General features: G+C 39.7%; 1 protein-coding gene across 7 annotated transcripts; it reads left to right on the forward strand.

Moving 5' to 3' along the window:
* Positions 1-1,106: 1,106 nt before the first annotated feature.
* MATR3 (matrin 3) lies at positions 1,107-27,842 on the forward strand. 7 transcript variants are annotated; one of them, XM_037397753.1, is made up of 15 exons: positions 1,107-1,179; positions 9,501-10,574; positions 15,025-15,086; positions 15,607-15,648; positions 15,923-16,026; positions 17,035-17,087; positions 17,513-17,638; positions 18,267-18,392; positions 18,576-18,746; positions 20,011-20,142; positions 21,264-21,307; positions 21,788-22,178; positions 23,834-24,227; positions 24,829-24,950; positions 26,580-27,641. In XM_037397753.1, exons 2-15 carry the CDS (start codon positions 9,684-9,686, stop codon positions 26,628-26,630), a joined length of 2,709 nt encoding a protein of 902 aa, XP_037253650.1. In that variant the 5' UTR covers positions 1,107-1,179; positions 9,501-9,683; the 3' UTR covers positions 26,631-27,641. The 7 variants fall into 7 exon arrangements, with proteins under 7 accessions (XP_037253650.1, XP_037253653.1, XP_037253655.1 ...); XM_037397755.1 differs by lacking the exons at positions 1,107-1,179; positions 24,829-24,950 and adding exons at positions 1,282-1,524; positions 2,878-4,381 and having other exon boundaries at positions 4,794-10,574; positions 26,580-27,842; XM_037397751.1 differs by lacking the exon at positions 1,107-1,179 and adding an exon at positions 1,282-1,524 and having other exon boundaries at positions 26,580-27,842.
* Positions 27,843-27,931: the final 89 nt, after the last annotated feature.

A 27,931-nucleotide genomic window follows, 5' to 3' on the forward strand; every position in this document is an offset into this window, starting at 1 on the left:
TTGTTTTTGAACACTTAATTGTTTTTTATCTTGAACTGAATTTCTTGTGTTTGTTCTCTGAGCACTTTCATATTATTTCAACATGTATTTTGTACCAATCCCAGTTTTTTCAAATACCTTCTGTGTTATTGTTTCATTGTGCTCTCCAGCCACATATAGAGAAGAAAAATCAGCTTGTGATGCATTCAAAGGGCAGATTTTTCCTTTCCCCTGGAAACTGAATTCAGCTACACACCCTCACCTTTGTAAAGCTGCTGAACACAGCAGCTTCCCAGATGATGGAGAGACCCGTTCTTTCGCCAAAAAAATAAATTAGAAAGAGAGAGATTGACTATGAAAGATTTTCAAATCATAAATAGTATTTGCCCGACTGTACGAGTGCTACTTTGGTCACAAAACCAGGCCGCGCAGGGAGCGCGCAGGGAAGGTGAACTTCCCCCGTACGGCGCAAGGTGGCAGTGCTGGCTCGGATGAAAGGGAAAGCCTTGCGCAGAGGCTGCAGGGGTGTTTTACCAGAATCTTCTAATGACCGTAGTAGTCATCGAGAGCCCATTGTCTTAAATATTTGAGATGGTAACGTCTTCGTTCTGCTGAGAGCAGTGCTTAGGCTTGAGCTGGCAGAGCATAACCGCCCTGTTCGCCAGGGCCCGGCCTGAGGAGCTCCAGGGCTGAGCGCCTGCCCTGTTACAGCACTGACAACGCTCGGGGGTTGGAAGGGCCAAGTGGCAGTAAGAAATCCTTATTACCTCGGCCAAATACAGGCCGAAGCGCTTAGCTAGCGTTATCTGTCCCTCTGTTTCCAGTCATGGAAAGCAAGGGAGGCAGCAGCCCTGAGGAGAGCCCCGTCTGAGGAGGGTTCCTCTTTGCCGGGGCTGGGGGACACGTTTCTTTCTCGCCTAGGGTCCACAGTGCACCGTCCCCGTCGCGCCGGCTGCCACCCCGCGGCCCTCCGGGCGTGGCGGGCGAGGGCGGGAAGCGCCGAGAAGGCCGAGGGCAGCCGCGAACCAACAGGCCCGGGCACCCCCTCAGCGCCGGCCGGGAGGCGGGGCCAGGCGGGTGATGCCCCGCCCCGCCCCCGAGCGCCTTCCCATACGCCCCCGCGGGAGCGCGCGGACAATGAGCGGGGGCCGAGCAGCGGGCCGGCGCGGCGCGGCGCGGCGGGGCTCTCGCGAGATCAGGGTGAGCGGCTTCCCCCCCCCCCCTCTCGCGAGAACTGGGTCGGCGGCGCCTCCCTCTCCGCCCCCCCGCCGGGCCACATCCACACACGGAGGGCGGGGCGGGGGCCGTCGCCACCGGGCGGAGCGGCGCGGAGCGGAGGCGCGGAGCGGAGTCGAGCCGAGCGGCCGCCGGGCACGTGAGCAGGCGGGCTGCGGGCGGGCGTGCTCTCGCGAGTGCGGCGAGACGTGCGCGGGGTTCGCGCAGCCGCCTCCCTCCGTCCCTCCCTTCCTCTCTCCCTCCCTCCCCCGCCGCTGGTGCGACAGCGAACGGGCGGCGCCGCCGCGCTCCCTTCCCGCCGGCCCGCAGGTAGGAGCGGCGCTGTGGCCGCCCCCGGCCCGCCGCCATGTTGGGAATCGGCGCGGGCGGCCGCCGCTCCGCGGGGAGGGGGGGAAGCGGCCGTTAGGAACGGCCGCGGGGGGGAGCGGGCTGGGCGCGCATGCGGGAGCGGCCAGCCCGGGCAGGCCGGTGCCGCGGCCCCGCCACTGCCCCCGGGCCGCCCGCAGCGCCCGCCGGCGCCCCCGCGCGCTGCCTGGCGGTACTGCGGGCCGGCCGCGCGGCCTCCGGCGGGCCCGAACAAAGCGCGGCCCGGCCCGGGCCCGCGGCGCCCCTTGCCGGCAGGGCGGGCTCTCGGCGGCGGCCCCCTGCCCTGGCCGCCCCCCCCCCCCCCCGGGCCGGCGGGAGGGCTTCACATCGGTCGCTCGGGAAAACGTGTTCCCGGGGTGGACCCGGCTGCATCGGCGCTTCGCCCTCGGCTGGAGCTCGGGCCCAGCGCCCCGGTAGCGCGGCCGGGCCTGCCGCCTCCCCACGGCGTGTGGCCTCCCCCACGGGGAGGGCCGTCACTCTCCAGAACTGCTGGGTTTGATGTTTATCTGGCGTTAAGAATTAATGAATCGAGCATTAAGAATACTGACAGTGGAAGCATCCGTTTGACTCTTCTTTCTACTCAGTTTCACTTTCATACAGTTTAAGCTGCGGTTATAAATCATGCCGCAGGGTTATTCATTTTTTCTCCTCCTGTGGTGGATTAATAACGTTCTCCGCTTTAAAAAGCGCATATTTTGTTTCCTGAGTCAAAGTAATGAGATACAAATTTCACCTGTGGTGAAAATAAGCAAAAGTTAAAAAGAATTTTCTGGGAACCTGAAGAACCACTTTGTTCTGATAACGAAGCATTTATGCTATAGAAAGAAAGCTGAAAAATCCCTCCTAAATGTACGGCTCTTTTCCTTTCGACGAACCATACCTTTGGGAAAAAAGTACCTGATACTGTTTTAAATCGTTGCACGGTCTGTATCCTTTTTATTCAGCCCTAAATTCTCAAGTGTTTTCGAACTGTCAGTGGTGTAGGTGGTCCTGACTTCCAGCAGAGCAGCTCCTGCTGAGAACGCGGCTCTCGGCCGGTCTGTGGTTTTCCTGCCTCAGAAGAGGAACGGGGAGCGTTTTCTGATACTTCTTTATAAAGAATCTCTTGATGCAGTGGTTTAATCTTCCTGAATTTGGAAACACGTTTAATACATTGAAAACTTTAGCATATTAGAGTCTTACGTTAGTTTTTCAAAATGCAGTGAATCATATATTAACATTTTAATGTGTTACCGAGAAATTGGTGAATATCTGTCTTGAATTTTACCAAAAACCTCACAAAATTGTTTATTACAGAACTACACGGAATAATTAAATTTGAGTGAGGATACTGGCACTTGAGACTTGTACATCTGAGTGTTAAGTGGCAACCCAATATCCCATTGTTTTACATTGGGCACTAGGTAAGGAGATGATCAAAATTCTGTAATTTGTCATTCAGATTTCACTTCCTAATGATTCCTCTGACGTTTGCAGTGTCACAAGCCTTCTTTCAGTGTTTTAGAGAAGCTATCCAAAATTACTGTGTATTGGAAACTGAAGTTTTCAGTGTTATGCACATATCTAGGTGTTATGTACATCCCCACACTAAGTGATGGGAAGAATAACAAAGAGAAAATCCTAAATGAATCTTTAAAATGTGAATATCTATGTTCCTGAAGGTAAAAACAAAAAACCAATTAAGGGGGAGGGGAGAAGAGTCAGTCTGTAAGGCTCTAAACTAAATTAAGTATCCGTGGTATTACAATCCATACAACTGAAGTATGATTGCCACCTGGCTTATTCAGGAATACACTTAAATAAAAATGTTCTTTTGGTGGGAATTAAAGTAAATAATTGTCTACTGCCCTTCTCTGACTTGCACACATCTCTGCTGAGAGTTTTGGTGAATGTGAGGATATTTTGTAGTTAATACTTGACAGTGTTCTGGGTAGCTCAGCAGATGTGAGAGAGAAGCTGTTGTAAGCAAAGCTGCGAAGAAATTAACAAATAAACTGAATGGAAATAATTTATCAGTGTATTTTTGTACCCTCCATGCTATTTGCACTCTTCCTTGTTGCTCTGTCAACAAGTTGTGAAAACAAAAGTGAATACCTCTCAGTATTTCTGAGTGAACTTAGTTTGCAAGTGTGTAAGTACCATATTGTGTGGTCATAACTTAAACAAGAGGGGTTTTATTTTGAGCAGTGAAACAGTCAAACAGTCCCTTGATTCTTCTCTGCAGCTAGAATACATCTCCGCAACCTCATGCAAGATTTCAGCTGGGAAAGAATGCAATTTCATCCCAGCCCTGGAAATGCCTGTAGGCAGGCTTAAATTCACTGATTAGTCAGAAGGCTTTTTAATCACCTACCAGATAAGAATACAAAAGTGTTCTGGTTTTGTTTTTAAAAAAAGTAGAATTGGTTCTCTGTTGCTGTAATTAATTCTGATTTGGTCTGGCTTTGGATCGTTTTGTGTGACCTGATTTTTTTTTTTTAATAATTATGGTATATTCTGTGGGTTTTGTCAAAGTTTTTGTGCCTGTGTGGCTTTTCATCTCCACAACTGATGTGAATGAATAGTGATTATCTCCTCGGTTTGCCAAGTGCATGAACATACCATCGTTATTACCAGTGCTTCCAGTCTGAGATCCTACATCATTCTGCAGTGACTTCTGTTGAACCAAGTCTTAATGTCTTCATGGAGCTTTTCATAGGTGTTGGAACTTCTGTACATCCGTTTTATTGTAGAGTTGGAGCTCTGAAAGTTGCAGAGTGGACGTAGAAGTAGTAGGAAGGAGCGCGTGGAAGCCATAGAGGTAATTGTGTGTTTATGGAGTGGTCAGTAGATGTGACAGCAATTTTTCAGCATGTCCCTGACTGGTTCTGTTTTCTCTTTCTAAAAATACACATTTTTTGCCTCTCTTACTCTTTCTGTACTACTCTTGGACCCTTTTTTCATTCATGTTGTTTCTGTAAAGGAGTAAAAGCACTGTTTTCCATGCACTTCTTACAGAAAGGGTGCTTGAATTTTAATAAATTCTGTAATGAGCAGAGGTAGGAAATGAGCTTTTTTTTGAATGCTCTTTTTGCAATGCTCTTTTCTGCATTCAGATGTTGAAATCTGTAAGTTATTTTAAGATTCTTAATTGCTATTCATTTTAATTTCCCATTTTATAAATGTTTTTCATATGTAATACTTTTCTGTTCTAAAGCAATCGTCTGTTACAGTAACTTCAGATCTTAGATTGTGTGCTCCTCTGATCAAGCAAGTCGCTGAGATGAAGCTGAACATAATCCTAACAAGTGAGACTCTTCCAGTTGTTCTGCCTGAAACAGGTCGTCTAATCTATGCACACAGAAAAAGTGCATGCATCCGGTGTGCCAGGTGCTGCTTAATTATTGAGGTCATGGCCTTTGAAGATAGTTGAACAAGAGGAATTGTTTTCTTGCAGGCAAAACAGCGACATTAAATAGCCACTCTGAACACTGGTACCTGAAATGGGTGATGATCTGTGTTTTCTCTGTCTAGGGCTGCTAAACAATTCCTCCTTTGCCTTTGGAAAGACAATGGCCTGTTCTCTATTGTCCAAGCCACAATTAATCCCATAGATTTCAGATTCATTAGACTTGGTCTTTCAGGGCCTAGATAACATCTGCTTCCAATTTCCTTGTGAGTTCTTGTTTTTACTACCATTAATTCTCAGAGCAACGTGGGGAGCTGTCTTGTCTGAATTTGTCACTTGGACTTCCAGATCTCTTCCGTCGGTAACTTTTTGCCATAATGTTGGAGAGTTTTGCTGAGAAGCATGCAAATTCTTCCATAGCAGAATAGATTGCTTCAAAAGGGACTGCTGCACCTGGTGTAACGCATAAAGGAGGAGAAGAAAAATCCATGGGTTTTTATACAAACGGTTGTGGATGTGAAACTTCTTCAAGACTTTTTTCCCCAAAGCGTGTACGGTCTTCCAGAGTGGTGTGGTGTGTTACAAACTGAGGGGTGTGGGTTTTTTCAGCTTGCAGATTATTTCATATTTTTACCAAAATTGAGTTTATTTGATTAAATTCCACGTGTTTTGAGTCAATCTGGTTGTGAAGTGAAAGTGAAACTGACTAGAAAGTGAAAACAGTTATTTTTTAATTGCTGAGAATTTTCTATAAATAGTGGAAGAAGAACGAGTAAAAGATGAGTTGTTCTAAAAGCAAGATTAATATTAAAGCTACAATATGTATGCACAGATTAAAAACAACTGAGTGGTAGAAGGAATAGGGAGCTAGGGAATTATTTTCGACCTACTGGTATTCCATAAAAGGTGGTAATCTAAAGCTACCGTGTTCAGCATGATCAATGTATCCCAAGAATTCACTGAATTAAATATTAATTTTGTTCCTGAAAACAGTTTTATGTGGAGCAAGAGTCCTGTAACCTTTATTGAAAATCAGTTTTACATGAAAATCAGCTGCATTTTGGCCTTTATTTGGTAGCAGTGTATTCTGTAGGATTCAAATTTCTTATTTTTGTTGTCTGCCTTTACAGAAAACTCTTTTGCAACTTGATAGATATAAAATGTGGGTTTTTCATTGTCCACATTTGTCTGGAAATCTAGTAACATTTTGACTTTCAACTTTTTTCAAGATTGCTTTATATTATATATTTTCAAATCTTAATATGGCCAAATTTCTGTCCACAGATCTTAAAAATGTGTATCTGAAAGCCTGTTCCCAGTAAAGCCGAAATGACATGAAGAACAATTAGCATAACACTTTCAACTCTGCTAAATCATGTCTGGATCTTTAGACAGCTTTGTTCAGTCATACTCATCTTGTTGCTGTGACTCAGTTGATGGCACACCCGCTTAAAAGCTGGCATTGGTCTGTGGGAACCTGTCTCTATCAGATACTGACATGAAATCTTTCAGAAGTGATCAACACATGAAATGCTGTCTTAGAATCACATATTAAACCTGACCATGTGGAAGTTAAACATTCTTTGGTGGGATTTTTAGACCTCTTCCCCTGCCCTTGTTTTGTTGTCTTCATCTGATCTTAAAGAATTGGGATGGTTAGGAGTAGAGTACAGCAACTGCAAGATGACAGTGATAAATGATATTTTTTTTAGCATAACTTAGAAACTTAGTTTTTGTAAGTACTTCACTCAAATACCTAATTAGGTGTAGGGCAGTTTACTGGCTAGCGCACCAACTGCCAATGTTATGGTCTGTCTTCATCATACAATTGTCTTACTGTTCCACTTCATGCTTTTTCATAGATTGTTCCTCTTTGTTTCTTTGTCTCGGTTCCTCCCCCCCCCCCCCCCCCCCTCTTTTCTGTTTTTATTTTTCCCTTTGCTGCTTTCTTCTGTGGGTGTTTGCAGCAGCACAGTGTAGTTATGTAAAACCTCCATGTGTATGTGGGGTCAAAGCATGGCATGTAATCGGGTTCTCTGCAGCCCAGGTCTGTGCCAGACTGGGATGTGATGGGTTTTGTTCTCTGCTAATCTCTCCTGAGCAGTGGACAGTGAAGTCCCAATTGCAAATTGTGACTGGGATTAGTGAGCATCTGTTCAAAGAGAAAGGGTGTTTTTGAAAAGTGGAGAACTTTCCTGATTTAGTGAAAACTAATAGTGCAGGTCCTTGCATTAGCAGCAGGACCCACCGTGGCTTTCCTGACCACACGGCTGACTGCTGAATCACTGTCAGGGTCAGGCTTGTAAAGCCCTCTGGAATACCTGATTTTATGATGAACGTAGTAAGTTCAGTTCTGTAAGTGTGTGAATGAACTACAAGGAAATCTATATGTAAAGATTGAAAGAGTAAGGGTTACCTTGTAAAATTGTCATAAAGTACTTTGATTACTGAATGTATGTAAGATAAAACACAATACCCAGGTGAATATTTTTTTCTCTCGTGTTTGAACTCTAAAGAGTCTTCATTTTTACAATGTAATTCTTAAATGCTTTCTATTAGGTGTTCTCTGGTGTGGTCAGCTTGTCCTGGATATCTCACTTAAAATTTGCTTCATCTGCTCTCCCTGTATTCCTGTTTTATTGTTTTCTTCTGAAGCTTTTTGCAGTGCTTTTCTGTCTTCTGCCTCAGATACTTTTAAACTTAATTCCATCGCCATGTTTCTTGATCTCTAACTCTTAACCAAATGTTACACAATTAAGCTTACTTCAAGTGACTGCAATGTATGTGGATTTTAAAAGCATAGCTGAAATATAAGTTTAGATACACTGATAATGGGATACGTAGCAAGATGGATAAAGCAGTTGCTTTTCAAAGATGGAGTTGTGTGGGTTTTGTGTACTTTATATATCTCGCATAAAATCCATTCTTGTTCTACATAAATGCGTATTTTTTTTTAACATGCTGCTACTGAGAAAGAAAATGCAAGTGTTTTTCAACTTAAAGTAGAAAAAACTTTGCGCTGTTGAAATAGGGCCCTGGATTGGGAAGGCAGCTGGGACAGAGACATGCTCATAACCTTGACCTTTTTTCTTCTGTTTCCAGTACAAGAGAAACTGCCTTCTGCAGAACTGGTCTCTTCAAGGAATAATCCTTGCTTTAATTTTGTGCTTTCCATTCCTCTCTAAGTGTACCTGTTCTCTTAGAAACTGATTTGGAGCTATGCAATTTGTGCCTGTTTCTTTTTCAAGTGATTGTGTTTCATGTGCATCTGAGCGGCAGTGCTGGAGAAGCAAAACTGCTCTGCAGAGATTTGAAAGGGCTTTACCTCATCGGGGACCCAAGAACAACATATTCCGGGTGGAATTTTTTCATGTGTGCTGAATTGCTTTACATTTTGTGTACTTAAGCCAAGGCTGAAAGAGTATGGGGAGAAGCATTACAGTTTATTTCTGCTCTGCACTTAAAAAAAAAAAAAGTCTTGTGAAGTATATCCATTACACCATAAAATACACTGTGGATATTGATAATACAGTTTAGTTAAAACTGCCAAATATTTAGTATTTTTAGTGGGATCCAAGGGCAGATACCTCTCTCATGACTATTGTTTCAGGATCTTTAACTACCACATGTGGTCATGGTTATCAGAGTGTTGGGCCTGAAGGAAGGCAGCAGTATGCTGGTAAGAGACAGACACCGGTGTCCTGCAGGGCTGGCTGGGGGCGTCGTGCCATCTCCTGACTCACCTAGTATCTCTTTCTGCAGGAGCAGGGTTTTCCTTAGCTCTCCCATCCCAGTACAAAGCCTGATGCTTGTGGTCTGAGAGTACAGGCTGATGTCACAGCTGCAATGTAACACGAAAGAATCACTTTCTAAGTGCTATTATCGGTATAACTGCAATTTGAGCAAGAGGTCTTGTTTACTTCCTGCAAAATTTAAAACTTATTTTCCTTGTTCACATCTGTCTTCACATCAGTAATTTGAATTTTACTGCATAAAGATTAAATATTATGTTTGGTCTTATTTACCAGATCTTAACAGCGGAAACTTTTTGCCCAAACTTCAGTTACTTTTAACTTCCTCTCGTCCTGTTCTGTGGTGGTATAGGTTTCGTTTTCAAATATGTATTATATGCCAAAGTCATCTTGGATTCTATGAGCTTAATTTTTTTGTGGTCTTCTCATAGACACAGTACAGTAATATAGGCTATAAACAAAACCATTAACCAGAGATCAAGGCTTATGTGCTAGTAAACTTTAGATGCTTTCAGACATCCCAAACTTCTGAAATTCACTTGTCTTCAGTATGAAAGTAGCTTTTTGTAGAAGAGGAGTAGTATGTATAGGAAACACTGCTGTATTTTTATCTGAAATAATATACGTAGGTTCTGGGTACCTCTTGAACCTGTTAAGTTATGTAATAAAAGCCTTGTAAGATTGAGATCTTTAATGTTTTTTAGATCAACATGATGCATAAGTTTAAAACTGCATCTGTTTAAAGGGATTTATGACTAAACCTGCTTGTTTTTCTACAGAATTGTCTGGTGTTTCTCAGCTTGAAGAAGATCTGCAGTCATTATTGATCCTCTTTCTTGGCGTTACCATTTTTGAAGTGAAGTTTGCCTAGCTTTCTAGTGTGAGCTCTCTTTTCAGCCATCTTTAAAAAAAAAAAAAAGGAAATTTTTTGATCCATAAAGTAGACGAGCTATAGTTCTACAATGTCCAAGTCATTCCAGCAGTCATCTCTGAGTAGGGATTCACAAGGTCATGGGCGTGACCTCTCTGCAGGAATAGGCCTTCTTGCTGCTGCTACCCAGTCTTTAAATATGCCAGCATCTCTTGGAAGGATGAACCAGGGTACTGCACGCCTTGCTAGCTTAATGAATCTTGGAATGAGTTCTTCATTGAACCAACAAGGATCTCATAGTGCACTGTCTTCTGGTAGTACCTCTTCCCATAATTTGCAGTCTATATTTAACATTGGAAGTAGAGGTCCGCTCCCTTTGTCTTCTCAGCACCGTGGAGATGCAGACCAGGCCACTAACATTTTGGCCAGCTTTGGTCTGTCTGCTAGAGACTTAGATGAACTGAGTCGCTATCCCGAGGACAAGATCACTCCTGAAAACTTGCCTCAGATCCTTCTACAACTTAAAAGGAGGAGAGCTGAAGAAGGTTATGGTAGAGATGGCAGATCATCCACACGGGAACCACCATACAGAGTACCTAGGGATGATTGGGAAGAAAAAAGGCATTTTAGAAGAGATAGCTTTGATGATCGTGGTCCTAGTCTCAACCCAGTGGTTGACTATGACCATGGAAGTCGTTCTCAAGAATCTGGTTATTATGACAGAATGGATTATGAAGATGACAGATTAAGAGATGGAGAAAGGTGTAGGGATGAATCTTTTTATGGTGAGACTTCGCATAACTATCATAAATTTGACAGTGAGTATGACAGAATGGGTCGTGGTCCTGGTCCTGAGAGATCTCTCTTTGAGAAAAAGAGAGGTGCTCCTCCAAATAGCAATATTGAAGACTTCCATGGATTCTTACCGAAGGGTTATCCCCATCTGTGCTCTATATGTGATATGCCAGTTCATTCTAATAAGGTGAGTTATGCACCAGATACTTCTGTTTTCCTTTACGTTGTAGTATCTGTTCTGTTTTTACCTATTTCTTTAATTATTTCTATAGCCTGGTTGCTTTTGAAATGATCTGAAAGTTGGTTTGAGAGTGAAAAAGGCACTTGGTTTATTTACAAGGTAATTGTTAACAAACGTTGTAAACCAGGGCTTTACATTAATGTGTTTTGTTTGCCCAGATTGCTTAGCTTCAAGTCAAAACAGCTATCATCTACTGGGATATCTTATTTATATTTTACATCTACATGTTCTCTTAACCACAAACATCTGGCATTCAAGCAGTTTTTGGGTGGGTTTTTTTATTGTTGGTTTGGGGTTTTTTTGCAGTGTATCTACTGTGCTATTCAGGAAGCTAGTTTCAGCTCTCCTCCACATCTGTCTTGATTGCTGATTTATATGTAGTTAAGATGCGTTCTTGCAGAGTTCTGCTTTTTCCCTGTCCAAAGGGAAAGAGTTAATGTAGAGCCCTGGAACTTATTTGCAAAAGTAAAAACCACGTTTTAGATTAGCTCATTCTTGCCTTTTTAATTTCACTTTAACACTCTATCTCATACTATGGCTGAAATTTGTCGTCATTTTTCTCCCTTTTCACAACTTTCTTAGACACTTCAGACTCACTTTTTATTGTCACATGTTGCATCTATCCCTGTAGACTCTCTGAGCAATCAGTCTGCTGTTGCAGTATCCTGCTCTGTGTTCCTAGTAGTAGTGTTCTTTACTTGGCTCACAAGTAGAGTGGATCTTCGGGTATATTTAGTATGCTGAGACTTCCCTCTTAGTTTATTCGTGAGTAGTTCAACTCTCTGCAAAGGTAGCAGGTTACTCAAAATGGCCTGTTTTATTCAGACGTTATTTTCAGAGCCTTCTCACCTTCAGCTTGTCCAATTTTACTCATCTTGCTGATTTTCAGTATACTAGGCAATTTAATTGGCTAATACAGTGGCCCTCTTGTCACAATTAGTGGCTGATTAGCTTGAAGGCCTTCAATTGAAAATAGAATACATGCTGTTACTGTAAAATTGATACAATGTGGAATTGCTGTTACTAACCATTTATTTACAGTTACCTCTCAAAAAGTGCTGCTTCTGTACATCTGTAATCTTTTTGAAATGAGAATTAATCTGTACCTGCAAGGAAATGATCAAACCAGCTTTAGAGCGCACACTGTGTAACTCCAGCTGATCTGACAGTTTATGAACTTGTGTTGCTTTAATTACTTTTATATTTTAAAAAATCACAGTAATCCAGGTTTCTTGTCTCCTGTATTTGACGTGTATTTTCATAAAAGGTTTAAAGTGCTAACAGTTTAGATGCCATGCTCAGTTCTGTAAAAGGACTTCATTTGGTTAGATTGAAAACATAAACTTCTGAGGCCCTTGAAGATGGCAACCAATAATCCTGTAAGTAGGGTTCTTTTTAGCACTTTATTTTAAAGCCTTGTGGTTCTTAGTTTGCTTTGGTATGCAGATCTGTTGAAAGGATATCCAGCATGAAGTATCTTTCCAGGTATGAGAAATACCAAATTCTTATGACAGCATAATTTAAGTAGCTGACTTCTTTGGTAAGGTGTGAAACATCTGGTTTTTTAGGAATATGCTTTGACTTTAACTCTAGTACACCACAAAGTATTTGAGATTGGATCATCTGTTTCTTATGACCCAAGTTTGGGCTTTGTTTCTAATTTCAGAATCATGTTACAGCAAGAATTTTTCTCTTTCTCTCCTTTTTTCCTCTGCTTTGCATATCTAACAGTTACAGAAAGTCTTGTTTTGTCTCCCACAAAATTGAATCAAGTAGATTGTAACTTTTAAAGTAATCTGATCTGAACCAAAATTTATGGAAAGCAGAAAGGGAATGCTTTTCTTAGCTGGGACAATGTAAACTTTCCACTGCAGTATCAAAATATCACTTTTCCCACCTCCAAATAAAAATATCATAGAAAATTTTCTTGACGTGTATAATACAGAAATGTATATTTTAAGCCCAAGCAAGTGGTAAAACACCCTTAGAGTAATGTAAACTGGCAGACTAGTCCTCTTTTTATTTTACTGGTATTATTAATAGCTTCTTTATGTTGATATATGTATTTAAGACCAAGTTTGTTTTCTGTCTAATTGTGAAGTAAATTGTGCCCCAGGTTTTTTTAGGCAATTTGTCAATCCTGATGCCTTTATCAAGGAGTGAGGTGTTAGATGTGGAGGGATTGTTTTCCCTGCTGAAGAAAAAGGCTGATGCAACATGAGCAGATGAATTTGGAGGTTAAACATTTGAAATGGTGGTACATCTCTAAGGAAAAATATGGCTGTGTCCCTAATAAAGGGCTGTCTAAAATTAGGTGCTTAAGTTTGGCCTAATTTTTTGAAGAACAGCGTGTCCTCTTGCTTGCATCAATTGAGACAAAAGGTAATCTGAGTTTTAAGGAACTCAGTTTGGATTCTCTCTGCTTTGGGTGTTCATGTTAATTTTAGCGCCTGTAAATACCTAGTTCTCTGAAACCTCAGAGGAGTGATGCTTCAGACTGGACAGAGGCAGGGAGTAGAGGGAAGTCCAGATTAAAAATTGCACTTTATAAAAAAGCTCCTGAAAACTTTCCTGGGGTGGGGGGGGTCCTAAGTTATATGTCAGGTCTCCTTTTTTAAAAAGCATTTGAAGTGTAGTACGAATTAAATCTCCCAAACTTTGGCTCTAATTTGCAGATAACTTTTACTTCAGGTTATGATATTTTACATTACATCTTAAGACATCTTCAAAGCATGCTATATCTAGCAGAACCAGCCACCAAGGCTTTACAGATAGTGCACCCAAATTTAGAGGGTTTTTTAGTGTTTGAAGGACTGCTTTCTGTTGTATAGTACAAAAACTTGTTAGCAAGTTTTAAACTGAAGAAATTTTGGGTTTATGTATTGATGTTTCATAGGTAGGTTTGCTTTGGGTTTTTGGTGGGGTTTTTTCATCGTAATTGCCAGCTTATTTATCAGTAGTTGCAGAGCCTACCTCTTGTGCAGTTAACAAGAAGTGGTGCCCTCACTTTACTTTATCTTTACTTTATCTTCTTGATAAAATGAATGAAGGTTTCATCTTGCTCCACATTATATTTTGTGTATCATGGAGTAATACTTCAGTGTAGCTTAACAACAGTAATTTATGGGGCACTTTAAATCCAGGTTTTTGTCCTTTGTAGAAAGTGTAAAGTAGGCATTTAGCATATGGAAACACTACAGTAAGCCTCAGGAGTGTCTCATTGTGTCCAGAAGAATGGCTATAGTGTGGTGGAAACTAATAATCAGGAAAGATGAGAGATTAGGAAAAAACCATTTGTGGGTGCTGAGCAGAAATACACATGTAAGAAGAGACACACAAAACAGTTGGCCAGTGCAGTGTATGTGTTCACAGTTGAAAATGTAGTCAGTAAGAGAAAACCTTCAGGTGTTAAAACTGCTCCCCAAAGATCTAGAATTACTCTCCTTCACTTCTCTGTGAACCTAAAGCTAACTCGCCCTGTGTGTCTCTGCTGATCCCTTTGCTTACTGAAGAGCAGCAGAGTGGAAATTAGACTGGTTCGCAGATGTGCCGCAGAAGTTCTGTCACTTTACAAATGTGAATGTAGCACCAACTAGTTCTGTTACTTGTGAGAATGTGGAGATTGTACGCTCTACTTCAATAAAGGAGGAGTCCCCATGCTTCTCCTCTTAAAGTAACTCTCTCCCCTCATAATCAAAATAGTCTACAGAGAAAAAGTAGAAAACCCTCATTCCTTCCTGGTGCTGAAGTCAGAACCAGAAGGTGTTTTACTTGGCTGGTTTGGTTTAATTACATTGTTCCTCCTTTGTACCATCTTGATTTAGAACTCGTTATTTTCTTGATTATTCCCCTCAAACAGTCATATATTTTTATATTTTACCTGTATACTTGTAGTTTGTCCTAGCTACGCACTTTCATTTCTTTCAGTCTTTCCTTTCTGAATTCCTTGCAATTTCTTGGCTTCTTTATGGTTCTAAAAACTTGAATGGTTAGTTCACGTTGATCTTTAAAAGTCTGAGGAACGAAGCAGAGAGAGTGGAGGAAATTCTCAAATCACTGAAGACACAATAACTTTGCATCCAGTTCTAGAAGTTGAAATCGCAGTAATGTGCGTGCATGCTGTAGCAGCTATCCCTGGTACGCTTTGCACCTCTGAGGCAGGATCGGCCCGTAGAGGCAAGGCATTTTTCATCAGATGCTTTTTTTACCCAGGTTAGCAGTTGAGGTAGGCCCAATTTCAGTGTGTCTTGAAAGCACTACAAAAAGAGATTTCGTTATCGATGTATCTTCGATACCTCAGCTTAGAAGAGAAGATACTGCACTATACAACAGTATTTTGTTAAAAAATGGCTTGCCATGTGTGGCTGTTAACTTTTAATTATTTACTTTGCTGCAGGAGTGGAACCATCATATCAATGGAGCGACTCACAGCCGACGTTGTCAGCTGCTGCTTGAAATGTATGAATTTGAAGTAAACATTCTTGTGGCATGAGGGCATGTACAACTAAATGGTTAATTATGTTGCACAAAGCAGGTTTGGAAGACATGCTGTGCCTTGTGGGGAATAGAAACAACTAAAAAGAGCACCTTCAGGACAAAAAAGGGATCTTGGTTCCTAACTTCTGAATCCTGCTGATCTATACGTAACGTTTTAAAGAGAGGATCTTGAACGGTTGAGAATCTGTTGTATTCACTTACACTATACACATTATTGTTGTAGGACAAACTGTGTGCAGTTTGTATTGGAAATTGGCAGGCATGTTACGGATTAGTGTCAGAAGCTTATTTTAAGGACAGCACTTCTATTCTGTCCGTAGGTACTGTTCATGCCTCTTGTAGTGGTCCTGTAGTGGGCAGTGGTACTATGCGTTTTACCTGTGTTAACATACAGAGGTATCACTGATTGTATGAAAATTATTACGTATGTAGAGGATATTGTGTTTTTCTTAATTTCTTTTTCTGTTGTTGTTCTTTTAAGATATCCAGAATGGAATCCTGATAGCGATTCAGGACATGGAATGTAAGTAGTAATGAATTTTAAATTATTCTTAACTTTATTTGAAGCAGAGGATGTTCTTAACTTTTTACGTGAAACAACACACCTCTTCAGATAGATACCGCCCTTTGTTTTCTACTAGCTGAAGAGCAGCAGTAAAAGTAGCAAAAGTTGACTTCTCCTTTGATGCTCTGCAGGGGTTTTTTAGGGGTTTTGAGAATGAAAACTTCAGATTTTTGGTTTATAATTTTGCACTGGTTTTGGTCTAAAACTAAGGCATGTTTTCCCTTCTTTCTAGGGGTGATCCCTTTATGTTGCAGCAGTCCACAAATCCTGCACCAGGAATTCTGGGACCACCGCCACCTCCATTCCACCTTGGAGGACCTCCTGTTGGGCCAAGAGGTAACATCAACAGGCACCTACTTTTGCAAAACTTAAGTTCTTGATTATTTAATCTTGTTTCAATGTTACCAGTGGTTTAGAACAACAAAACATTCACTTTTCTGACCAGTGGAACTGAAACTTTTTTTTTCCTGTCTAAAATTTTTTTATCTGTCTTCTCATTAGTCACATGTTGGTAGGGTTTTTCTGGTGAAACTTGCAGGAATTCAGTGTCTGAAGTGGTTTCCCACCGCCCCCACTTAATTCCAAACGAATTTGACAAGTAGATTTGAATAGCAACTGAGAAATGGGAAGTAGATGATGCAAGCCTCCTCTTCCCAGTAAGGCAGGCTAAGAATCAGGTTCTTGCCCGAAATGGTTACTTCCTACTTTTTAAGTAGTTCAAGTGACAAAAAGAGCAAAACTAATTAATTTACCTAGACATCCTGACATCCTGAAGTATTTCAGATACTTCAAAGGAATTTTTAGCTGATGCATTCTTACTTATTTCATTAAAACAGTACTGTTAATTTTTCAAAACATCTCAAACTTGACTTTGAGCCAAACTATCTGAAAGGCTTTTTTCAGGTGTTTCCTAGTAAGATGGGCATTATGATAGAATTGGTGATTTTTTTAGAACCAAAACTAGGGAGTCTTTTTCTACACCTAAAACCACAATTGTAAAAAGTATATCTTAGTTAAGGAGATATCACATCTTGTGATATATTTACTATAAAAAATTGTACTCTAAACCAGGAGAGATTTTCAGTGGGCTTTATGTATTCTCTGCTATTTCTGCACAGCAGTAAATGCAGCTTTTTCTGATGTTAAACTGAAACTGAATGATCAGGAAGGAGGACCTAAAGTTACAAAAGCTCTGAAATAAATGAACAGCCTTTTCAGATTAATGAAATAGTTTGTAAAAATTGATGTCATTCTGGTTTGGGATTACAAGAACTTGTGAAAAGACATGTTAATACCGTTCTTAAGGGTTGACCTAAGCTTGGTCTTTCTTTTAATTTCTTAAAGGAGCTGGAAATGGAAATATGCAGGGACCGAGACACATGCAAAAGGGCAGAGTGGTTAGTATTAAAAACTTGTCTTTTTTTTTTAAACAATTTTATGTTGTGTGGTTGGTTTTTTGTTTTCATAAGCTTTTTCTTGAATGAATAGATTGTGAATACTGAAGCTTTGGAATAAGATTGAGGTTTCATTGTGCCAAGTACTCTACAAAATCTTTGTTCCAAAACTGTACAGACCCTATTTAAACTTGTGGTGAAACTGTGACATGGACATACAGAAAGGCACTTTGGCATGGCAGGCATTTTCCTCTGAAAATCCCTGGAGGTTCTGTGCCTTTCCCGTATGCATCTTGTTTTGATTACTACTGAAGATTTAAAATTTTTTTAAAAAATTATACAAGTAGAGCAGAGCCTTGACAGACTTTTTAAGGTTAGCTGATAGACATTTTCTTTCACGTTCCGTTATCTTGCTCTGCCTTCAATAGGAGACAAGCAGGGTTGTTCACATCATGGATTTCCAGAGGGGAAAGAACTTGAGATACCAGCTGCTTCAGCTTGTTGAACCGTTTGGAATAATTACAAATCACCTGATTCTAAACAAAATCAATGAGGTAAGATTAGGCCCTCTAGTACTGCTGTTGGCACTGCTTGGTGTCTTCTAGTATGTTTATGCTTATTGTCTAAGCTTAACTTTTGTAAAAGGACTTACTCTGTTACCAAGCAAGATGACAGATGTATCACTAAGGTCGAGTGTGTGAAAGGAGGAGTGACTAGTACGTGTCTTTCCAGGAATGCTGTAGTACTGCATTTCAACTTAAATACTGTTAAAAAATCCTTCTTGGTGGTGGTTCATAGCTTTCTCAAAAATACTCTATGCTTGCAAATTCTGTTCTTGCTCTAATTTTCTCTGAAAACGTAGTTGGTCTTAGTTTATATGACACAGTGTTGTAATGTGAAGCATGGAAAAAGCCAGTATCATAGAAAAAAGCAGGAAGCAATTGAATGTTCTGAATCCAAATCTAAGTGGAATGTAAACAAACCAAACAGTTCTATTTGTGTACCTAAATAAAGTATGTGAAATTAATGCCGAGCTTTGCAGGTCAGTTAATGTTGTAACCAAAAAGCAGGTTTTGTATTTCATGCACCAGTTTTTACAGGAAAGAAAGGAATAGCTTGAGTTTTTAAACAAAAATACTAACTTTTGAAGGAGTAGCACTTAATTTGTTTTTATGATTTCAGGCATTTATTGAAATGTCGACCACTGAAGATGCCCAGGCTGCAGTAGAATACTATTCAACAACACCTGCGCTGGTGTTTGGTAAACCAGTCAGAGTCCACTTGTCACAGAAATACAAAAGAATAAAGGTAAAACACTTCTTTTTCTAAAATTGCCTGATTTTAATCTGGAGCAGTCAGTGTTAGAAGCCCATTACATTTAAGTTATTCTTAATTTATGTGCTTCTCGGCTGGATCAACTTAATCAAGGGACAGTTACACATTTATATTTTATGTGTGTACTTTAAAAAATTTCATTCCCTCTAATTTTAGAAACCCGAGGGTAAACCGGACCAAAAAACTGAGCCGCCAAAACCAGAGCTCGGTCGTGTGATTCACCTCAGCAATTTACCTCACTCGGGATACTCTGACAACGCAGTACTCAAACTGGCTGAACCATATGGAAAAATTAAGAACTACATACTCATGAGAATGAAAAGCCAGGTAACTGATGATAGGAACATGTATGTGTGAAGATTTGAAGCTAGGGTTTTTAACTGAGATGAAGTGATGTGGTTTTAATTGGTGCATTTGTAGACTTTCTGCTTTTCATAGATACAGAAATTATTAGGGGTCTATGTAGGTGGCATTTTTCTGTCTAGCTTACTGTGAAATGTTACTGTCATGTGAGCTGCTTTAAAAAAAAAAAAGCCTCAGCTGTGAAGAAGGTATATTTAGCATTGAGGCTTCATTTTTGTTATGCAAATCTCTAGGAGTCTTGGAACTTTTTTTAAGGCTGAAAAAAATTACCTGTGAAACATTAACAAATATATTCCACTATTACATGAGGGTTTTGTTTACCCTTCATTTTTCATTCTTAAAATGGACAAAAGCAGCAGTTTTGCTGTGGCTGTCTTAACAAAGAAGTTGGAAAATAGTACATTGTATGTGAATAGCAGAATGCTTTGTGCATGTATATGGTTCCTATAAATACATAAGTGTGTGTTTAGTTCTTTTTTTTTTTTTTTAGCTTTGCTGTCCCAGCTTGCTGCTCCCATGAGTTAAAAAGGAAATTCCAGTGTTTCTTCAAAGAGACAATTGTCTGAATCCCCTAATGCCATACTTGTGGAGTGAAAGATTGCTAGAATCTATTGTATGACCCCTAGGAAGTCCTCCCTGACCTTACTTCACTAGAAGAATAAAATCCCTTGCTGTCTGAATTGGATGCAGGAATGCCCTTCTTCAGTCTGCCAATGCTAGTTTAGCACAGCTGTGTTTTTAAAAGCTTGTTCAGCAAACTTAGGCTTGTTTTCTTGGAGGAATGCCTCACAAAGCAGGGCTTAGAGACCAGCAGTTGCTGTGTTTCTGTTTCGGGCTACTGTTGAAAAGTAAGATGCACTGGGGTAGTTTCTTAGCTACCCTGGAATTCCCAGATAATTAAGCTTCAAATAAATGAGTTTCATTGTCCAGATGCTTTTTATTTGGAATCATATTTTACTTTATGGTGACATTTGTTTTGCAGATTTTTCTAATACCTGTTTAATCTCAGAACTTTCTATGGGACTATTACTGGATTGAAAAGCTCAGGTGTATAGAGCACTTTGGTAAATTTTAAACTGTACAGCTATTTTGGACAGGAGGGATATAGCTAAATCCCACAATTTTGTTTCGGCATTTGGAGATGTTGTGTTTTAATAAGTTAAATAGCTTTGGCTGCAAAAGTGTTGTGTATTTTGTAGTTCTTTTTAACAGGTGTTAATATTTTCAGGCATTCATTGAGATGGAGACCAGAGAAGATGCTTTAGCTATGGTTGAGCATTGTGCCAACAAAGCGCTTTGGTTCCAAGGCAGATGTGTGAAAGTGGATTTATCTGAAAAATACAAGAAACTGGTGTTAAGGGTAAGTAGTGTGTTTAGTTTGTTAATTGTAGTTGAAGGTGTAAAGTGAAGTAAAAGACAGTTATCACTTATGGAGAATTCAGAGCTGCTTGTATAATGGAATTTGCTTTAGTTTTTTCTGGCCACTTAAGTGCAATTACTTAGCCTTAGTGTGGTGTTATGAGGCCTAGAACAAAGTGAAAGGATTTTCCTTCCAGACTCCTTTTTAAACTATGCAGTATTAATAACAGAATGAGTTTCTTGTGTTGGATGCCATCCAAAACCTTTTTTGTTTAGCACCAGAAAGCTTTTTGATCCCTGTTGTGGACACTAACTCCAACTACCTAGATAGTCTAACGATTTAATTTTGGAGAATAAGCTTTGTCAAAACTTAAGATGTAACTGCACCTCTGCCTGTGCAGTTCATGTCAAGGAGGGAAGGGTTAGCTGATGAGTTTGGGTTTTTTACGTAACACCAGGCTAATACTTCTGCAATTATAAGACTTTTTCTCCATCGGACTAGGACGGTAGGTAGAAAAGCAGGACAAATCTGAACTGTCCAGCTGTCTCATAAAAATATAAGCTTTCTGTTGTGGAGTATGAAGAGATCTGTATCGCACATGATTATGCACCAAAAATGAACCCTTTGTGGCACATGCAAATACTTAACGGACTCATTGAACAGTTTTCCATGTTAACTGCCATACAAGTGGAATTTCATATTCAGTTAAGTCATAAATGTTGTGAGTCTGCTAAAGCTTTACATGTAGCCCACTGCTAATAGTAAGGAAGAGCACAGACAAAGACTGATTTGTGCCACTGCCCGCACAGCGCTGTATCGATTCGTAAGCAAAAGAGGAATTGTGTATAATTATTCTGGAGCAGGATGTTCCATTTGTTTTGTATTGAATAACTGATGGTTACTGTGAATAAAGACGTGGGATTTCTAGGCTGGTAAGGTCCTGGCTAACATAATAGCAGTTTATTAATTGGTGGGTAGGTGGGCATGGTGAAAGAGTACCTGTGGATTAACATAATTGGAAGCGCTTGGCTAAATTGTGCTGCCTTGTCTGAATTAATGCTGCAACAGTTGTATAAATAATACTCTACTGGGAATTACAAATTTCTTTCATTCTATTTTAGATTCCAAACAAAGGAGTTGAACTGCTGAAAAAGGATAAAACTAGGTAATGTCCTATTGCTAAAGCATAATGTTGTTTAAAGGAAATATGACAACACCGTATCCAGAGTATAGAAATTATGCAAAAGTAGTCAGGCAAGCTTTGAGATCAAAGTGGTGTTTGTTGTGCCCTGAGATTAACTGTTTCTAATATGCTACCTACCCTCTTCCTCTAATGGTGGCGCTTTCACAGCCTCTTCAGGCTCCTCAGGAAATCTTTTCCAGTCCTTAAGTAGCTGTGCCTTCCTGCAGTTTAAACCCACAAGCAGTTGTCCTACCTTGTAAGGACAGTTCCTCCTTGCAGCAGCTTTTTGCATATTAGAAGAATGGTATCCTTCGAGGTTCCCCTCACCCTTCCGTTTCCTGAACTAAAACACCATCTTTTTCAGGCTTGTCTAGAAAAATATAACCTACCTCTTTTTTTCTTTTTTTAGTAATTTCTGGGCTCTGTTCAGGTTGACAAGCAAGTATTCTTTTTTCTTAACAGAAAGAGAACATATTCTCCAGACAGCAAAGATTCTCCAAGTGATAAGAAGTCTAAAACAGATGCTACTCAGAAACCTGAAAGTGGCAGTGTAGAAGATAAGGTGAAAGAGGAGAAACAAGATGATGCTGCTGAGCCATCGGGCACTAAAAGTAGCGAACAGGCAGACCAAGATGAGCCGAGTTTACTCCTTGAATCTGAAGATGAGCTGCTAGTGGATGAGGAGGAAGCAGCAGCACTGTTAGAAAGTGGCAGCTCAGCAGGAGATGATGCAGATGTTGCCAATTTAGCTGATGTAACTACTGAAGAAAAAAAGGACACAGCTGATGATGTGACCGTAAAAACTGAGGGGAATGTTGTGGCCAATCCAGCAACAAAGAAAAAGCTTAAAAAGGTAATCTATAGCAAGGTACCTGAGTGTGGAAAACCCTGTCTATCTTAAATAGCACACCACAGTACATTCTATTTCAGATCTTTTTCTGTGGGTCTTTAAAACACATGCATGGCACACCTGTCTGAAGAGAAACAGGTGTTAAAGCTCCTGTGAAGAAAATGGAAGATCCCATTGGATGTAGCTTGCAGATGGAATCACTTATAAATCACTGTTTCTGTTTTGACAGAAACTGTTAACTTGCGGGCTTCTACCCATGTTGCTTCCTGGGGTTTTTCTTGCCTTTCTCTTCACCCCTTTTTTGACTAATACTAAGCAGCCAGGAGCTATTTTCTCCTGAGCAGTCTCTGGTGAGACTGGCTGTAGTTACTCTTCCGAGCACAGAGCAGAACAGGACACTCAAACTGATTTGGGACTTGAGGTTAATGTAGACTTGGACAAAATTGTATGTACCTCTACACTTTGTGCTTAGTCAGAAAGGTAGGCAAGTCCATATGTGGTTAGCAGAGGCCCGTTTTCAGTGGAGGGGGGAAAAATAGTTTCAGGATGCCTTCAGTCAGAGGGTACTTGCTTTGAATTCCATTTTTCTCACCAGATGGTCCCACACTCATGATTTTTTTTTTTATGTTCTGCCAGCTGCTTTTTTCAATTGTGTTGAGTTATATGGAGTAGCATGCTTAGTACCTTTGTTGATTTGGCATGTTGTTTTGCAAAAAAGTAAGGTATGTTCCTTGTTCTTAATGAATGAAGCATGCATGGTTTTCAGTTTGGCGGAATCTTTCCATCAGGAAGCTAGTTACACTAGCAGTATTAATTCCAACACCATGTAACAGCAGTGATGTGATTATTTCTTATTGTGTGGGTATCTGTTATAAACTGCCTCAAAATCCAGACTTGCTTCCTTGAAGACCTACATTCTTAGAGCACAGATACAAAGCTAATGCTGTTGCAGTACTGCTCACGATTGCTGTTAAGCATGTGGAATACTGATGTCTCCATATCTGCAGGAATGTTTAAAAAAAAAAATTGGAATTCAGACATAATGAAGCTGGATGTTAAGAGACTTCCAGAGCTTTGGTGGTTGGTGGGTTTTGGGTTTTTTGTTTTTGTTTGGAAGCTCCAAGCTTTCCACTGGTTGAAAAAGAGGTCTTAATTTTAATTTTTTATGAACTGTCATACTATTAGTGAGCACAGATTTGTTCTGGTAAGGTTTTACCTTTTATGCAGGCATGAATTTGAGGATCTTGTAGGACTGTCTCAAATAGAAACAAAACTTGTGCATTCCAAAATGACTTCCACTTGAAATTAAAATACTCGTGTTAAAAGGACTTTCACAGTAAGAATTGAACAAAAAAGATACTGAAATTCAAGTTGAAGATCACATGTTGCTATGATAGAACAGTGGACCCTCATGATGCAAAAAAAAAAATATTCTGAAATTGAACACTTGGTTGTGGGACAGTGGAGTACATTTAAAAAGAGCTTGTTACACTTCTGCATGCTTGAGTAACATTTTGAATGAGTGAGGTAGGTCTTGAAGGAAGAATTTGAGCATTTTTCCAGGGAATTTGGAGAAGATATTTCTCTGCTGAAATTTAAGACAGTTTGAGGGAAACATTTAAGAATAAGCTGACATAAGGAAAACGTTTTCTCAACAGCGATACGTGGGTGGCTTTCCACGGAGCATGGAAGGTTTTGTCACTCTAGATGAGGTTGGTGATGAAGAAGACTCAGATCATCAAAAACTCCGCAAGTCAGGTTTGGCAGTAAAATCTGCTGGCAAAAATGACGATAGTTTGGCAGAAATCAAGGTAGACAAGATTGAGGAGCCAGAGCAGGAAAATGAAACGATAGAAAATGGAACCAAAACCGAAGATAATTCGAAAGCTGAAACTGTTGAGGCTTCTGATACAGCAACAGCACAGGATACTGAGAAGAATGCCCATGAAAATACAGACACCCAGGATGAACAGGAAACAAAGAATGTCCAAGAGAAATCTCTTGTTCCAGATGAATTTAGGATTGGGCCATACCAGCCAAATGTTCCTGTTGGTAAGGCTTTTTCTGTTTCTTTGCAAAATATGTCTGTGCATTGAAGTAGCATTTCTCATTTCATTTGACTTTTTATTTCTGGCAACACATGGCCTCTGAGCCTTTCATTCTAGTGCTTTCTACTCTTCCCCTTCTTCACTCCTCCCCTAACCCTAGTACTTTCTTTCTTTTTTCCCTTATTTTCATACAGTTCTTCATAACACTTTCCTTAGGCAGAAATTAAATTGGAAGAGGTGTATTTTAGCAATATAAATTCAACTAATAGCACAAATCACAATAGTGGTAATAGTTTAGATTCATACTAAATACTCAGAACTTAGAAACTGATCACAGAACATTGTTAGTTCTTTTGAAGGAACTAATAAAATGGACCCTTAATCTGAAAGGTTGATTTTAAACTTAAAAAAAAAAAAAGCCTGCACATATTTAATTATTACTAGGCCCTGGCTTGACTAAACTAAAACAAGGACTTTTAAAGATAAAGCAGCTTTTAATGTAAAGTGAATTATGGTTTTAAGATTTAGCTGAAATGACATATGACATTAAAAGAAATGATGTAGAGTAGATCTCTTAGTTTATTTTGTGGTGTTTACTTCTCTAGGTGTGAATTATGTGGTACCCAAAACAGGGTTTTATTGCAAATTGTGTTCCCTGTTCTACACAAATGAAGATGTTGCAAAAAAGACCCATTGCAGCAGCCTTCCTCATTATCAAAAGTTGAAGGTAAGGCAAAAACTTGTTCATTTTAAATGGCGTGATTATTTCCTGGGGAATAGATCTGAATGAGACTGGATTAAAGAAAAAAAAAAAAAGCTTTCAGGCAGTGGAAATTGGCTTACTCTATAACTTCTAACTCAAGCTAGACCTCTCAGAGGTCTCTAATTCAAGCTAGACCTTTCTTCATCTTGTGAAAATAATACACAGGATACACAGTTTAAAGATGGGCTCCAGCACTTTTTTGTAAATTTGGATTAAAGATGGCATTCCAATTGGAGTAAAGGCCAGGCTTAGAACTAGTGGCACAGAGTAAATACAGATGACTTAAATCCCTTTCAGTTGGCCCTTTAAGAATGGGCCTAAACTGAAATCTATATATATTTTTAAAAAAATATCCGTATTTGCAACTTCTGATTTTGTGAGCATGTTTTACAATTTCTAATTGGATTAGGTATCACATGATTGCATGGCATGAATCATAATGCTGCTGCTGTATCTTTGTGTACTGTGAGCTGCTTTTTTAAATACCACCTCTGAGAAAGGGAAATCCTAAATGAAATTCTAATAATAATGCAGTGTTCACATAAATTGATTTCATATCAGTTGATTATTGAGCTGAAAACAACGCCCGGGGGTTTCATAGAAAAGAAGGGTGGCATCTCAGACTCCGAATGTTTGCTTTCTCCCTTAATAATAGGGAACCCTAAACAAATAGAATGCCCTGGAAGGCAGATGGCACAAATAAATATCGCAAAGCAAACAACACTACAAGGAGTAGATCAGAAAATCAATTACCATGCAGAACCTTTTAGAAAGAAAAAACCCACCTCATCCATCACCCATAGCTTTTTTTTTTTGCTTTTTTTTTTTCCATTGAGGTACCTGACTATGGGACTTTAAAGACTTGATGTGAAAGGGGAAGTGGGGGAAATAATCCAAATTTATTAACTTTTATCATCACTTAAATGAAGCATGATTTGCTTTTTCCATGGCACAAATGACTAGTGAGCTGCTCTTGAATGACTTTGTAACATTGGTGGTATTTTAGAACGGGGTAAGGAAGGGGGGGAAACACAGGTTTTGTTTCACAATGTCAAGGCAGTTCTCTAGCAGGGAGCCTCATTCTCTTTGAGAGCAGTAAGAGCAGATAAATAGATGAATTGATACGGCTACCAAATGTCATCGAAGTGACAATAAATTCCTCAAGCTTGCAAAATAACCCTTCTCTAGGGAGGGGAGATGTTTTGTCCCTGGCTTCATAGATTGCAAATTCCAACCAGGTAAGTGGCACAATTGCTGTCACAAGCCCGTGACGAAATTGAAAATAATTCTCTTGGCTTGCCAGCCTGTTAGGGAAGCATTAACAGCAGGGCCAGGTCAGTGTTTGCAGAGGCTGCCATGCAGCGTTTGCTGGTGGCGAGCTGTATGTTTGGTGGCGTAGCAATAGTGCGGTGCTTCAGAGGAGCTCCACTTCACTTCAGGCTGCAGAGAAGTGCCAGTCCTGTTTGTTGTGACCATTGCGAATAATATTTGCAGATTTTATAACTTGAAAAGGATATTTGTTTCTATTGTTGATGTTGTGACTATAACAAACTCTTTAAATATATGCAAAATATGATTGCTTTCTTTTAACAGAAAATTCTGGATAAAATGGCAGAAGACCACAGGCAAAAGAAAGAAGCTTAAAAGGAAGGAAGGATGTAAGGAAACCAGTGGCTTTGTTTTTAATGTTAATCTTTTTTAAAAGCAGTACAAGTAGTAGATGGAAATACTGTATTCTTTTTTGGTTTAGTGAAATACAGTAGGCATTATAGGTCTGTTCATGTGTTAAATGTTGTAGCAAAAATACGCAGTTAAGTTAATGACAAAAATTTGTTCTTAATGTGAGAATAGCAACAAGTTTTCATTTTGACACTTCAAGCTATTAAAGAAAAGTATCTTGCACCCTTGTGGAAAGCTCATCTATGGGAAGAAAGCCTCATTTAAGTGAAATTTACTACTTTCAAGCTTCAGAAATTCTTTCAGTTCCATTCTCAATAAAAAATAAAAAGTAACACTGTTTTTTTTATTTTATCTAGAACATTCCATATTTCAGTCTGAGCCTAGCAGGTGTTAATTTTGAGTGTAAGGCTGTCATTGCATTTCATTTTTGAAAAGTCTTTAAATGTAAGTTGCTTTTTTAAATGTTGAATTGCAGTTTCTTTTAATGTCATTGCTGTTACATAGCAAATAGAAAAATCAGTGATTAGTCAGCTTTACAACTTCGTGATTTTTTTTTTTCTAAGCTCTTGATAGACTTTCCTATTCAGCTATTCCGTGTATTTTTAGTGAAAAGTAAATGCCCATACTTCTCTGACCAGTATTATTTCTTGAGCTCTTCCTGCTTTTACTTGAATCTTGTAGCTGTCGTACATCTCTAGTATATTCGGAAGAAGCATTTGAGTCCTGAAATGTAAAAAAGGTACCTTTATATTCTTCACATGTAATTTTTTCATACCTGCTTTTTAAAACAGTTTTTGTTAAAATCTGGTTTCATCAAGAATCTTTAGAACTGTGCTCTTAATGTACCTGCACATGTGATATGTGAACAGGAATTTGCATGTGTAACCTGTGTTTATCTGTAGTTTTTGTTATTTACTGCTTATTTGTGAATTCAGGTTACTAAAGTGATTTACCAATAAACAAGGCTAGGCAACAGTAATCTGTTATAGATGTTTGGCATGTTAACCAATGTGTCTACTGCACTCTTTACTCCTGTGTTCATGATACCACACTGAAATGCTAGCTCTCTTTTTAAAATTTGCATGTCTTAACACCTGTGATTTAGCAGCTTACTGCATAACTTTTCTTTCTCTTTCCTTTGTTTCCAAACAAATTAAAATATCACTTGTTAAAACACCGGTAGGCATATTCTGCTGACAGTTTTATTTCTTGAGTTTTACAGTATTTTTATCAAAGTTGAAGTTCAAGCCACATCACGTTTATGT

The sequence above is a fragment of the Falco rusticolus genome, chromosome 8 (genome assembly GCF_015220075.1).
Source record: "Falco rusticolus isolate bFalRus1 chromosome 8, bFalRus1.pri, whole genome shotgun sequence".
In the NCBI taxonomy this organism is placed as follows: domain Eukaryota; kingdom Metazoa; phylum Chordata; class Aves; order Falconiformes; family Falconidae; genus Falco; species Falco rusticolus.